This window comes from Gossypium hirsutum, chromosome D11 (genome assembly GCF_007990345.1).
Source record: "Gossypium hirsutum isolate 1008001.06 chromosome D11, Gossypium_hirsutum_v2.1, whole genome shotgun sequence".
NCBI classification, from domain to species: domain Eukaryota; kingdom Viridiplantae; phylum Streptophyta; class Magnoliopsida; order Malvales; family Malvaceae; genus Gossypium; species Gossypium hirsutum.
In genome coordinates, this window is record NC_053447.1 from 2481437 (window position 1) to 2495641 (window position 14205).

General features: G+C 33.7%; 4 protein-coding genes and 1 pseudogene across 4 annotated transcripts; 2 read left to right on the forward strand and 3 right to left on the reverse strand.

The window, feature by feature from the left end:
* The first annotated feature begins 1536 nt into the window (after positions 1-1536).
* On the forward strand, positions 1537-2843 carry LOC107912176 (E3 ubiquitin-protein ligase Os04g0590900). The gene has a single exon (XM_016840247.2). The coding sequence runs from the start codon at positions 1779-1781 to the stop codon at positions 2634-2636; it is 858 nt and encodes a 285-aa protein (XP_016695736.1). The 5' UTR covers positions 1537-1778; the 3' UTR covers positions 2637-2843.
* Positions 2844-3000: 157 nt separating this feature from the next.
* LOC107912175 (RING-H2 finger protein ATL29) lies at positions 3001-4666 on the reverse strand. Its single transcript, XM_041105477.1, has 2 exons — positions 4509-4666; positions 3001-3899 (listed from the first exon to the last, which is right to left on the reverse strand). Exon 2 carries the CDS (start codon positions 3872-3874, stop codon positions 3155-3157), a length of 720 nt encoding a protein of 239 aa, XP_040961411.1. The 5' UTR covers positions 3875-3899; positions 4509-4666; the 3' UTR covers positions 3001-3154.
* Positions 4375-6752, reverse strand: LOC107912174 (zinc finger CCCH domain-containing protein 12). Its single transcript, XM_016840245.2, has 2 exons — positions 5283-6752; positions 4375-4876 (listed from the first exon to the last, which is right to left on the reverse strand). Exons 1-2 carry the CDS (start codon positions 6019-6021, stop codon positions 4605-4607), a joined length of 1011 nt encoding a protein of 336 aa, XP_016695734.1. The 5' UTR covers positions 6022-6752; the 3' UTR covers positions 4375-4604.
* A 2552-nt stretch (positions 6753-9304) lies between these two features.
* On the forward strand, positions 9305-10615 carry LOC107911284 (uncharacterized). The gene is made up of 3 exons (XM_016839152.2): positions 9305-9931; positions 10018-10190; positions 10283-10615. Exons 1-3 carry the CDS (start codon positions 9353-9355, stop codon positions 10401-10403), a joined length of 873 nt encoding a protein of 290 aa, XP_016694641.2. The 5' UTR covers positions 9305-9352; the 3' UTR covers positions 10404-10615.
* A 773-nt stretch (positions 10616-11388) lies between these two features.
* On the reverse strand, positions 11389-12607 carry LOC121223614 (uncharacterized membrane protein At4g09580-like; annotated as a pseudogene).
* Positions 12608-14205: the final 1598 nt, after the last annotated feature.

Genomic DNA, 14205 nt, shown 5'->3' on the forward strand with positions numbered 1-14205 from the left:
TCAAAATGAACTTAGTTGTCATGTTCGAGTATCGAAGTGGATAAAAAAAGTACTAAAATCAAACCTAGTTACCTTGCTGAGGAGCCAAAAGTTATAGGCTTAATGTTCAGTTTGACAATTTATATCTACAGATATAAATTTTGAGGCTTTCAAGTATCAAAATGGATCTAATTAATAAAATTAAGTAAAAAATTTCTCATATATTCGTAATCTTCATTTACTTAAAATTCAAATAATATAACTGGGTGGAATGTGCCAATGCTTAAAACATAATATAAAAAAGATATCTATATTATTATTGGGTAATTATTACCTTGTTATTAGTTAGCATTATTCTTGTTATGATCACATGTTTACCAGAATCGATTAAACATATCATGATCTCAGTCTCATACTTTATCTAAATGGGTCTTTGGAATGTGCAAAAAAAGATCACTAAAGTTAATAGGTCACTAAGGGGTTTAGACTATTGGACTGATTCTGGGGAGAGAGATAGAGAGCACTGAAAAAAAAAGTAGAAATGAAAAGAAGAGAAAAGGCAACACAACTATGCTGTTTGGTTAGAGAGAAAGAGGGTTTCTTGGTCATAGCACTTGACAAAATAAAGCTTCTTCATTTGACTAAAAACTGCCCAATCCATTGATCCACTGCATATATTTTAAAGTTTTGACAACAACTTTGCCCTGCAATAAAGTAAGTCATTTCATTATCCTAGAAAATAATTGTCACTTGATTAAACATTCTATAGGTGCTTGGCTTGTGTTTAAGCCTTTCTTTTATTTGTTCTTAGTAGGGAAAATCTCTAAAGTCCTTTGCTTCAATCCTAAGGATAATAAATTTATCTTAAATTCTGTTATTAATATACTATTGATTAAGGTATTTTCTTTTATAATTGATGAAATTTAATATTTTTGAGGTTCATAAATATACTTTCGAATAAGGTTATCTCTAGTGTTTGAATTCAATAAAAGTATCATGGAAGTCTGCGTACTAGTAGTCAGTTTGTTTTTTGTCATTTTTATTAAAAAAATGAACAAATTAGTCTTTATATATTAAATCAAAGAGTAAATTGGTCATTTTAATTAAAATTTTCATTCATTTCTGTTATTAAAAACTGGTGTGGTTGACAGAATAGCCAAACAATTACACATAGCATACCACATGTACTTCATCTCGACATGTAAGGACCAGTTTTTAATAATAGAAATGGATAATTATTTTAACAAAACAATATATTTACTATTTAATTTAACATATAAAAACTAATTTATTATTTTTTTAGTAGAAGGACAAAATATAATTCGACTCTTAATATAATAACTTACACTACACCCAACACTACACTTGTTAGTATTGTTATTGCAATACAAGGAATGAAAAGTCACACACAAGATAGCTAAAGAAAAAAGAAAAGGGAGGATAAAAAATAACGAAGCAAAAGAGAACACTCTTAGTATTCCTCTCTTGATGTTTTTCTTTCTTGTCCTTATGTTGCTTTCCATGTCAGCCCCTTTGGCCTTTGGCTGCTTTTAGCACTCTATTTTATGTCTTGAAGAAATGCATTTAAGGAGGAGACTTTCATTGCCATGCACTCTGTTCTGTGTTAGCACTCTTTTGCACATGTAGTGTCCAATTGGAAAAGCATTAGTTTCATCCTTATTAGACCATCCTATTTTCCTGTGGTTTCTCTAATCGATCTAAAGGGCTATCTTCCAGCTTTTGTCTTTGTTGTTAAGGGGTCTGTTTGTTTCCCTAGAAAAAAAACCTGGGTGCCATACATGAACACCAAAGACTGTTCTCAAGGTTTTTGTAGCTTGTATTGTCCACAATGGTGTTATATCGTCTTCTCTCCTCCACCTCCTATGGGATTCCCTCATGATGATTCAGCCTCTAATTTCTCCCCTCTTATGATTACAATCATTGGCATTTTAGCCTGTGCTTTTATTCTACTAAGTTACTATACCATAATATATAAATATTGTGGGAAAAATGTGAGGAGGAGAGAGGTTCATGGCAGTGGTGGTGAAATGTTGGACGACAATCACAACCCATCTACTCATGAGCCATGGCAGGCTTCATCTACCGGTTTGGATGAGGCTCTCATCAACTGCATTACGGTTTGCAAATACAGAAAGGGCGATAACTCGGTCGAAGGAACGGATTGCTCCGTTTGCCTCAACGAGTTCCAACAAGACGAAAGTTTAAGGCTCTTGCCTAAATGCAGCCATGCTTTCCATGTCCATTGCATTGATGCATGGCTTAGTTCTCATTCGAATTGCCCTCTGTGCCGTGCTAGTATAACCTTTGTTAGCGCTTCACCGGTGACAGAACCCCCTTCCAGCAACGAACTTTTGCAGAACGAAAACGTAGAAGCCGCCGCAAATGATGTAGGCAACGCTCAAGGAAGGAACGCCGTGATCGAGATTCGAGACGAAGGTCATCAGCATATGAGAAGATCAGTTTCCATGGATCATTTACATCAAACCCAACTTTCAGTTGCTGATATTTTGCTTATGAATCAAGACGAAGCGTGCCAGTTTGCACCGGTTATCGCTGGATCATCGAAACAATCCACAGAAGCCAGTAAGAATAGCAATAAAACGAGGGTCTTGCACTGTCGAACCCTGTTGCAATGAAGCGATCCTTTTCGAGTGGTAGATTCTTTCTTGCTAACCAAGGAAGATCAAGAGATCCTTCTATTCCCTTATAAATCTAAAGCAAACCCTTTTTAAATAACCCAATCATATTCATAGCAGTATAATCATCTACAGATAAAGAGAGATTTTGTGTCACGGTCATCCTGTGAAAATCAAAAGATATCTCAATGCTTTTTTTACTATCTATCTGTCATTTGCCTCTGCTTCATTGATTAGATCATAAAAAAGAAAAACACGTTTAAGTTCACAATTTTCTTCCACATTCAATATACTGTGCATGAATATCATGGGCCGAGACTTTAAATTTGAAAAAATAAAGTATATTCGGTTCTCTCAACTCAAATTAATAAAAATTCTTATGAGAATAAAAAATCAATAAGAACTGAAAAATGTTGTCACATACTACTTGTAATATAAACTCTATTAAGAATTTTCCTAACATAATATCAAAATTGAGCTTTTGTGAGAATAAAAGAAAAAAAAAAGTTCCTAAAAACTTAAACTTTATCGATGTCTCCTTGGAGTGTCTCTGATGGTTTACCGGAGCCTTGATTCCGGTAGTCGGAAGGGCTTGTGAATTCACCAAAGGTAATACAACTTTTTGCAATCTTGTGTCCCCTTACAAACTGTTTTTTGATATGTTCAGGCAATCTCAAAGTATATCTATCCTCTTCTCTAGTCCTAGGTATGGAGTGGCCGGTTGAATTCCATCTCGAAAATTTTTGGATCCTACTGTGTTCTTGATTTGTATTAGAAGATGTTTGTGCTCCATTTTCTCGCTCACCAACAGTGTCCTTGTCATCATCATCTTCTCTAATGTCGATGCAAACAGCATCTTGTAATGGACTTTGGCTTGCTCCGATTTCACGCATGGAATTGCTACGGACAATCATAGGTGATTTGTCTAACGACTGCCTAGGCTCGTCTAGCTCCCCGCGACAAAACGGACAAGTTTTATGCGATTCAAGCCATAGATCAACGCATTCTTTATGGAAAACATGACAACAAATTGTCAAAAGTCGAAGCATATCGTTATCATTGAACTCTCCTAAGCAAATAGCGCATTCTAGGCCATATTTTTCGCGGCGAAACTCTTTGACACTGGAATAATAAAACGTAGGGAAAGCTTGTATTAGTTCTGGATCGAGGCCATTACTCATATCTGCACCTGCGGCGGCATTGACGGCACCTGAAGGATTCTGCCGTCGACTCCACATACTAACAAGGTTTTGCAGGATGCACCTACAAAAGAATATGGTGAGAAAACCAAAGGCAAACAAAACAAGCAAAATTACTGATATAATTATCGCCAATGGCGGGCTGGCATTCGACGAGGGTCCTTGCGCGTGACTAGAAAACGTCGATGTCGACATTGAATAAACTGGGTATCGGTGGCCGGAGTATAGATGGTTCCGGCCGAGTATTTTCGCATTGATGAAAGAAAAAACGAGATAGATTCTTCTTCTTTGTTGTGTTGAGAGGGAAGAGAAAAGCAAGGCGACATTGTCAAAGTGTTTTTGGAGTATGAAAAATTGGTAAGCTTAATTTGGAAAGTTAATGCTTGGTAATGCATCATATTTTTGGCTATTGAACGAGTCCTCCTCGGTGAAAATATGATGTGGACCATTTTGTGATTAACTTAATATCAGCCCTTGATCTCTTTACTATTTGTTGCACACCAATTAGATCAATTTTTTAAAGAAAAAAACAAAAATAATGAAATAAAAAGGGTATTTGATAACAAGGGCAAAGTCTAGAGCCATTCAATAAAATCCCTCGTACATAAGCTAAAGGATCCATTAAAGACTTTGAAATGAAATGAGTAAAAGAAAAAAAGGAAAAAAAGATTACCCCCCCAAGGCCTACGTGCACGACCCTATCGACTATTCATTGTCCCGAAGAAAGGCTGTTTACCGTCCCGGGTTACGGTACTCGAAAGAAATGAGTTTATTGAATATCATCGATCCAGTCACCATATATAAGACTGATTTTATCTGGACCTTTCCATTTCTGAAGAGTTCTTTGCCCCGGCCTTTGGAGTACAATCGATGTCCTTTGCGAGTGGTAAACGTCTGAAACCAGAAGTTGGGGAACTGATGCCGCCGCGGGGTCTGAAGGAGTTCTCAAAGGCATTCCTCCACCTTGCTTCGAGTCGGACAAGGTAGCATTAGTATCCTTAGTTTCTGCATCACCGAGGCCCCCTCTGTATCTGTGTAGTTCTGCAATAAGAAGAAATATGTATACATTCATCCTTGACACACAGCAAAATAACCCTATATACACTGGAAAAAACACACACACATCTATCTGGTTTGCATCACCCCACACATCGGTTTAAGCTAAATCATACGTAAAAGATCAAAGTTCTGCAAAAGAGGATTGCTTTAACAAATTATTGCATACTACCACAGTAATCTCAAATATCATTTAGGTATACAATAGCATACCCACCAAACAAACAATCCCTGTATACTCATAACAATTGAACAAAAGTAATCCTGTTCCTTGCTAAATGCTAGCTTCTTTTAACTGAATAACTAATACCAATAACGAACAATCGAAACCCATAAATACTTTCCATAATCTATATGAAAATGGCAAACCAAGCAATCAATAAAATCATACCTGCAGCTCCATGAGCAAAATGGCATTTATTTCCGAAAGGGCAATAACCAGTAAGTTCCCACTTATTACAAATCCTTGTCTTCCAATTAGACGGCTTTGCATTTGATCCATTCCCACCACCACCGCCACTTCCTCCTCCGCCGGCGCCACCACCACCGTACCCTCCGGGGCCCAAACTTATAGCTACACTCTCTCTATTCTTGGACTGCTCGTCGTGCAAAAAGGTGCAATTATCACCGTAAGGACACCCTTCCTCCGAATAGAACTTCTTGCAATGCCTTCCTTTATATGACCTCTGTGTTTCTCCTGAGAAACTGGTAGACCCTAAAGATGGGATTTGAAATTCTTCCCTCGGCTCCGACAGGATCCCTTTCTCTTCTTCGTGTGCAGCCACGATTTCTTGCCAGTTAGGAGGTGGACGGCGGAGCTCTTCGGTGCTGTGAGCGAAGTTGCAATTCGAAATGTAAGGACAAGTCCCGGCCTTGAACTTGCAACAAAGCTTGGTCTTGAAGAACATCTTGCCTATGGCTCTGGACCTAGTGTTTAAATCCTGGGAATTTCTTGGTTTCTTGTTCGGTGGCTGGTCGGAATTGGAAAGAAGCGTGTCGGTGGAGGTTTCTTGGTTGTTCCAAACACGATAATCTTCTTCTGTTGCCCAAACTGATGGGTCACTTGAATTCGGGACCCAATTATCATTTGTCGGAATTACATGAACTACGTTCTCTCTACTGTAATCCATGAGTAGAAAAAAGAAACGAAATTTTTTTTTCCAAGAAAACCCTAAATTAAGTAAGAAACATGGAAGAGGAAACCTACCCAGAAACTAAAATTACATGAAAATGGAAGAAAATTTTAAGTTAAAAAGTGAGATTCCTAGAGATTTGAGAAATGGGTATTTTAGTATACATCTAAAGAACCTAAATTTGAACTAAAAATTTCAAAAAATATTTAAGACAACAACACAACAGATCAAACAAAGATAGAAACGGAGAAAAAGGAAATTTTAGTTGAAAGATTTGGATTTAGATCTACGACCTTAAAATTTTTTTAAAAAAAATAGTCTAGACATGTTGGAAAAATATATTATTTGTTAAGGATAATGAAAGTGGGAAAAATACAGAAATAGATATATCTTTTATATGTGGAATGAAATTTAGAGATAAATTGTACTTTTAAATATCATAAACAAAAGAAAATCAACAGAGCACACAAAAGAATTTTTTTTCAGATATTTCTTTTTCTTATTTTTTTTTTCTGGAAAAAAAGATTGAAAACTTGTTGAACTGTCTCACTGCAAGTTTGGAGAAGAGATAAACAGTGTTGATACTGCCAAAGAAACCATGCGTAAACTTGTCGCATACCCTTCTTTTTTTCCTGAGTGTATATTTTTTTGTCCTTTTCTTATCTTAAAAGTGATTGGTTTTTCTCTCTCAGACAATTCAAGAAAAGATTTTTTTTCTCGTGCCGATTTTCGTGGAAAATTAAAGTACATCACTTGAATTATATCGTAGTTCAGTAAAAAAAAAACAAAAGTATTTCCTTTGGATTTCATACTGAGTTTATATAAATCCAATTTGGGTTGGATGAAATATTTTGAGAACTTTAAGCCTTTTAATTTTTTTGAAAATTTTAATTAAGTATTTTTAAAGTTTTTGAAAATTGTTATCCATCTCACAATATTTTTAAAATATTTAATTAAACCTTCAATTTCCTAAAAGAATTTGTTAAATTCTTTATTTTTAGGTATTTCACAATATTTTTAAATATATTGAAGTGGAGATGGATTGTTTTATTATTTTTAGGTATTTTACAAAAACAAATCCCTTTGTTTTAAATTAATGATTATAAGTATGTCTTCATTATTTAAGTTTAATTATTTATTTTACTTGAAATTTCTACATACATCTCTTTTTATGGGGTCTACAACCATTATGTGGCATAAGGGTTACATCCCGTATGAAACTTAATAGTATACCACTTCTACGAATAGTCCGTAATGTTGCATTTCTTCCGAGACCGGGACATTTTATCATAACTTCTGCTCGTTGCCTACCTTGGTCTACTACTACTCGAATAGCATTTCCCACTGTGGTTTGAGCAGCAAAAGGGGGACAGCAGCAAAGGGGTCCCCCTTCTTGTACCCTTGAATCCACAAGTGCCAGCGGAGGACCAAGAGATTACTTGACCCCATACATCTGTAACAGTAACAATGGTATTGTTGAAACTTGCTTGAGCATGAATAACTCTTTTTGGTATTCTCGTTGTGATTATATCATTTATTACAACATCCATATTAATCAATATTTACATACAAATAATTTGACAATTAGCCATGTGCGGTAATTGGTTGATTGTTGAATTAGTTTGATTAACTGATTCTATTAATTGTTTATTTAAAAATGTTTGGTAAAACTTAGTTGATAGCTGAAAGTTGATATGTGTAAAATGACAGATAAATGCATGACACATTTTATTGTTAAGTATTTATTTGTTTATAATACTTTAGTATTTATTGGGTGAATTTATTGAAACAAAACACTATTACCAAGAAATTAAAACATCTGTTATTGGAAATTAATTAGTGAAAATTTTTGAAATTTTAAATAAATAAATTTTTTAAGTTCCTTAATTGCAAATAGTAACCTTTGTCAAAAATGATAAATATTAATAGTGTATCAATATAATTGTAAATTATATTGTTAGTGAAATTATGTCATGTTCTTAGTATGTAAATTAGTGATAATTATGTCACACTCTGAATAAATTTGTCAAATAACATATTTCAATTCAAGGATAAATGGGCTTAATTGAAAATTTCTCGCGACAATGTTGATTTTTGTAGATTCACGGTGGAATTTTTTTTTAAAATTTTACTTTGAACTTTGAAGGTGAAAGTAAAAATGAGAAAGTGAAGGCTAATACTCAAAACTCTGCCTACTCAACCCCTCATATTCTTTTAACAAAAACAGCTTTTTCTTTTTTTCTTTTTCATTAAGAAAAATTCCAATTTCTATATGTACTCCTATAAATAAAATAAACCAAGTAGGCTTAAGCCCACGGCAAGGCAAGATTTAGGAAGGGATTGTGATTTGGGCTGAGATTGGACTTTATATTACATATCATTTGCAACGTGGTTTTATAATATTTATTGAAATAAATGTTTTTAAATTAAAATTAAAATGTTTTCTAAGATGAGTATTTTTAAGTGTAATTATTTATTAGTTTAAATAAAATAATAAATTTAACTAAACTTTTTTTTTACTTCGCTTTGAGTTTTTTTAACATTATTTCACTTTTATGTTGTTCTTTACTAACCAAAAATTATAAAAATATAATTATATAATATAAATATAAAATAATTAATTAATTAAAACATCGCATAAAATATTTATGTTCTTACATTATGGTTGCATCTCTTTACAATAAAATACTCATTAAAGCATTAATTTTTAACGATATTGATATGATAATTTTTTTATATTTTATATTGATATAAAACTATTTATATTATATGATACATTAATAAATAATTTAAATTTTATAAAAATATTTAAAAATGAAATTAAAAAAGTTTATAGAAATTAAAAAATAATTATCAAGAAGTACACGTAAATTATAATATTAAGTACCACATTTAAAAACTCAATCTTTTAATTAGTATTTTGATTAAAAAATAATTGAACTTTTTTAAAAAAATTGACGGTGAAATCGAATTTTTTTAAAATATGTAAATTACTAAGCCTTTTATTTTCGAGAAACTACAAATTTCATGCAACCGGAACTATCCTAAACACGTGGCAGCACCTTCTTACACAATTGAATCAGCCATTTCTCGTGACCCCACAAAGAAAGTGGGGTTCTTCCGGTCATCACTCTTCGGCAAAGCCGACGCCGACGTGTTCTCTTACACGTGTCGCAATATCCTTGATTTTCAAAGTCAACTACCCTCACCACATGTCTCTCTAACATGCAACTATTTATATCGACGTAAAGCTCTCCCATTTCAAAGGCCTAACGGTAACTGAACCTGTAAAACCTTTTTTTTCCCGAGAAACAAACGCTCTTCAGCTATGAAAGCTGTGATTTTGAGAGGGGGTTCGATTCCGGTCACGTCACCGTCTCTCACCACTTCTTCACTGAAGGTTTCTCTTTCACGTCAAAGTTCGTTCGCCGGTCTTTACTCCGCCGATCAGAGAACCCTTAGCTCTCCTTTAATATCTTTGCTTTCCCCAATGGATAAACGGAAGCCCAAGGGAACTCACCCGCATATAAGGCGAGCCTTGTCCGATTCCGATATTGCAAGGTCAGTGTCTCGGTCTCCCGTCGGATCTCGATGTATCTCGGCCGGGATACCGGAGGAAGAGTGTGCGTCGGAGGACGAAGTAGATAGGGAACTCCGAGCGTTGGCGACTAGAAACGGAAGCGATAGGGGGCCGAGTTTCGCGCCGGTTTGGCCGGAATCCAGTATCCCAAAGGAGGAGATCGGTTTTTCAGGTGACGGATTAGGAAAAGGCGGGAAACATGGTGGCAGTCACAGAGATGATTCGTTCGATCATAAGAGCAAGATCAGCGATTACTATCGAGGAATGTTGAATCTGAATCCCGCCGATTCACTTCTCTTAAGAAACTACGGCAAATTCTTGCACGAGGTAAAAGATTTAACATCAACAATAACATTAATCACTACGACTACCAGGTTTAAACAAATAACCCGATTTTCTTTGGTTTTTCGAAGGTCGAAAAGGATACGGAGAGAGCCGAGGAGTATTACGGCAGAGCCATTTTAGTGAGTCCCGGCGACGGAGAGGTTTTATCATTGTACGCAAAGTTAATATGGGAAAGACACAGAGACAAAAGCCGAGCGAGATCTTACTTCGACCGAGCCATGACTGCGTCTCCCGATGACTGGTAAACTGAAAAAAAAAACCCACTATTTCACACTTTATATCCTTATAATTGCAAAACCCAAACTCAGTTTCTTGGTGTATATTATTTTACAGCATGGTGCTTGGATCTTACGCACACTTCATGTGGGAAACAGAGGAAGACGATGGTGATAATGAAGAAGACGAATTGGATGACATTTTTGGAATTTCCGCTCCTCTGGTTCCAGTATTTTAAAATGAAAAAAAGGGTTCTTTCAAATTAAGTGGACATTAGATACTGTTTTTGTGTAATACTATTACATCAATGCTAACTTTATTTACTAAGCTATCAATGATGCTACAAGAAATATACGTGATTAGTTGATTTTGATCATATCTCAGCTATTTCCTGTACATGTAATATGTATTTACATTAAATGTTAATTTTATTATGTGGTTTTATTAACAGCCATTTTCTATATGGTAAATTATTAAAATAGATATTTTTATTTAGTTCAAGTTACATTTTAATTATTTATGTTTGAAATATTATGTTTTAATCACTTACGTTATCGAGTTGTAACATTTTAGTCACTGAGTCATTAATTGCAGTTAATAGTATAATAGTAAATTGATGTAGCACGTTAAATCATCATATTAAATAAAATTTTAGGTTAAATTATAAAATCGGTCCCTATATTTTTCGTTTTGAGCAATTTAATTTATTCTTTTATGTTTTTTAACTTGTTCTTTTATGTTTTTCTTTAACAAATAGAAAACATAGAAAAATTACATTAAAAGAAATGGAGAAGAGAGGGAAACTAAGAGAGAAGTAGAAGAGAATGAATAATAAAGAAAAAAAAGAAAGTTAAAAGAATATAAAAGAAAAGAATTAAATTGCTCAGGGCAAAAAAGTACTTTTACACTAAAATTTTCGTTTGAAATTATGATTTAACGTGCCACGTCTACTTACTGTTACACTGTTAACGGCAATTAATGGTTCAGTGACTTAAATGTTACAATACAATAACACAAGTGACTAAAACATAACATTTCAAACATAAATCACTAAAATATAAACTAAAACCGATAAAAGTGACTATTTTAATAGTTTACCATTTTTTATATCAACGTTTTTTGGTTGTTTTAAGGGATCTTTATCAATGGAATTTTTTTTTTGTTATTTTTAAAAAAAGTTTAGAAAATTGCAACTAATTGCTTGTGAAAGTTACTTAGCTTCTTCAAAGGGTTTAGACAATTGTTGGCAATAATTATATAAATTGAAACTGAATGTTCCTTTCCTTATACAGACTCAAACCTGAGAATTGATTAAAGCAAAATACAATGCATGGAAAAGATTTTGATGAATAACAACTTCCCGGATCAGACCTTCTTCGTCTTAGCCGTCGGTAGGATCAGTGTGAAGTTTCATCAACCGGAAAAACAGCGACATCATGTTGCGTTTAAATGCTACGATTTGGTCTTGCTAATGAGCGTAGGCGGGACGGAGACGAGTCCTATAAGGAAAAGAGTGGCAATCAAGTTGAAGTCGAAAAGATCTCCTATTGATTTCAACTCTCCCAAAGCTATTCCTGCCTACAGAAGAAACAGAGAACAAGCACGCATTATCGAAGTAAGAAGAACGGAATCGAAGCAGGGTTTTCATTGCCATGCCGATCGTAGAAAGAATAGAGAGAAGTTTAGGCTATAGCCTGACAGTTATGTAAGCAGCAGGTATGAGTCCGATGAAAGTTGCGGTGAAGAAGATATGATAAGGCACGTCGACGATAGGCGAAGAGACGTTATTGAACGTGTTCGGCAGAGTCGGAGTAAGCCTTAAGAAAAGCATATAGTTCAGTAGTCGTTCGCTTCTTTGTGCAACCTGCAAAAAATGGGTATTGGAAGAAGCTTACCTTGTCAGGCCATAGGGGAAAGACAAGGGGCCAACCGATCACTTTCGACAAGAAATAGCAAGAAGAAGCACCGGCTGTGGCAGTGAACACAACGAGGACTACGCCTTGAAGACTCCGAGCAACGCTCCGGCGAGCAATGACATGAAAATAGTCCCCGGTATCATGAAAGTTTGCATGAAAATACTACACTATATCCCACCAACACTTGTATGGTATAGTCGCTTGTGTAGCTTTCAAGGTGATCTCTACAGGGTAACATTATGCAAAAACAGAATCCCACAAAATACATCTCAAAAATGAATTTACAGAAGAAAAAGAAATTGAGAAGAGAGCTAACAAATTAGGAAACCTGAGAATATGAAGATCTTCAAGGCTCCTGGGTAACTTGAGGAAGCTATAATCAGAAGGGGGCATGGTTAAATAAACGCCGATATACCCCAAAACGAATACCATAACCACCGTCAGCTCCCAAAAATCATACACGGTTTATTACAGATTAACGCAACTATAGCTGACAACCTTTTCATCATTTCTTTTGGTTCAATTATAACCCATTTATCTATGTAGCATGAGATTTTGAAATTTTATTCTTAATTATTTTTTTATCGTATTTACCGTCGAATTCTTGACATCTTTATCTATATTTTTATTTTAAAAAATAAAAATTATAAAAGAAAAAATAAACCCTAACTATAAAAAGATAAATATTTTGAAAAAACAAATAGATAAATATTGAAATTTTCTTACACATAGAGACAAATGATTATTACCCTACATCGACAAAAACCAATTGCCAATGTGGCGTCTTTATCGAACATTAAGAATGTAAGAAGCATCCTAGTAATCTTCGGCAAACTCACGAACCACCGTCTTTGCTTTTCGAAAAAGAATTGTGTGAAAGTTTAATAACACATTAATAATTTTGTTTTATATTTTAAGATTTTTATTTAGATTTGATTTTTTTAAATGAAAATGTTAATGTGACATTAAATTATTAAAAAAAGAGGTGGATGACGTAATGTCACTGTTTAATACCATTTTTTCCCTTCCACTTCTTCACGTTTTTACTTAACATTCTTTATAATTTTGTCAATTTCTTTTTAAAAAAAAAGACATTGGTTGAAATGTGCTATATAATTCTCTTGAAATTTTAAAATTTATTTATTTTTTAGTTATTTAGCTCATTTATTTTTTAAATTTCAAAATTAAATTCAAAGTATTAACATTGTTATTTTTTTTGTTTAGGTTCAATACATCATTTTTTTAGTTACATGATTACCACGTAATTTTTTTTATTTCAAAATGTTACACCAATAAATTTAATAAAAAAATTAATAATTTTAATAATCATATCTAAATTTTAAAATCTAAAACGCTTGAAATAAAAATATAAAAATTAAATTTTAAGTTTTCAAAAGCATATTTTAACCAATAACATTTCACTATAGATTATTGTGGCCCAAGGTAATTCAATGAATTGGGCTTAGAACATTTCAATGAAAGACCTTTTAAAGACCACTCAAAAAGGTAGCCACCTCCACGTTATGAGTTTCCACTACCCCCAACTCCAATAATAAAATACCAAAGCTCAACTGGGCTGTTCATGGCTGGATCAGACCCTAATAAAATTTATTAAAGAACGATTTGACTCGTATTATTATTTTAATATTATATAAAATAAATTTAAAAATATAATATATTGAATATACTAAAAATATTAAAATAAATATTTTTTTAATAAATTTTAAAAAATATGTATTTAGATCGGATTGGGGTCAAGCCTGTTTTCTTTTTTTTATCTAAACTCATATTTCGAGCTTATATTTTTATTTAAACTATCTCATTTTTTAATAGGGCTTCAAGTTTAATCAAATGACCTGGCCAGTAGATAACTCTAAACTAACCCACTTTAATGTTGCCAATGGATTTGCTATAGCAAGTTGGTTGTGCTCAAAATCTATATCAAGGAAAACTGAATTGTGAGGCATCAGAGAGAGCCACGTATGTTTGGAGGTTACAAGCTGTGTTTAAAATTTTATGCATTTAGATAAAAGGCTTCACTTTCATGTGCTTAAGAAAAAGAAAAAAAAAACAGTTTCAGTCAAAATCAATCCATGTTTCAGGTTAAGACTTTGAAGGGAGGGT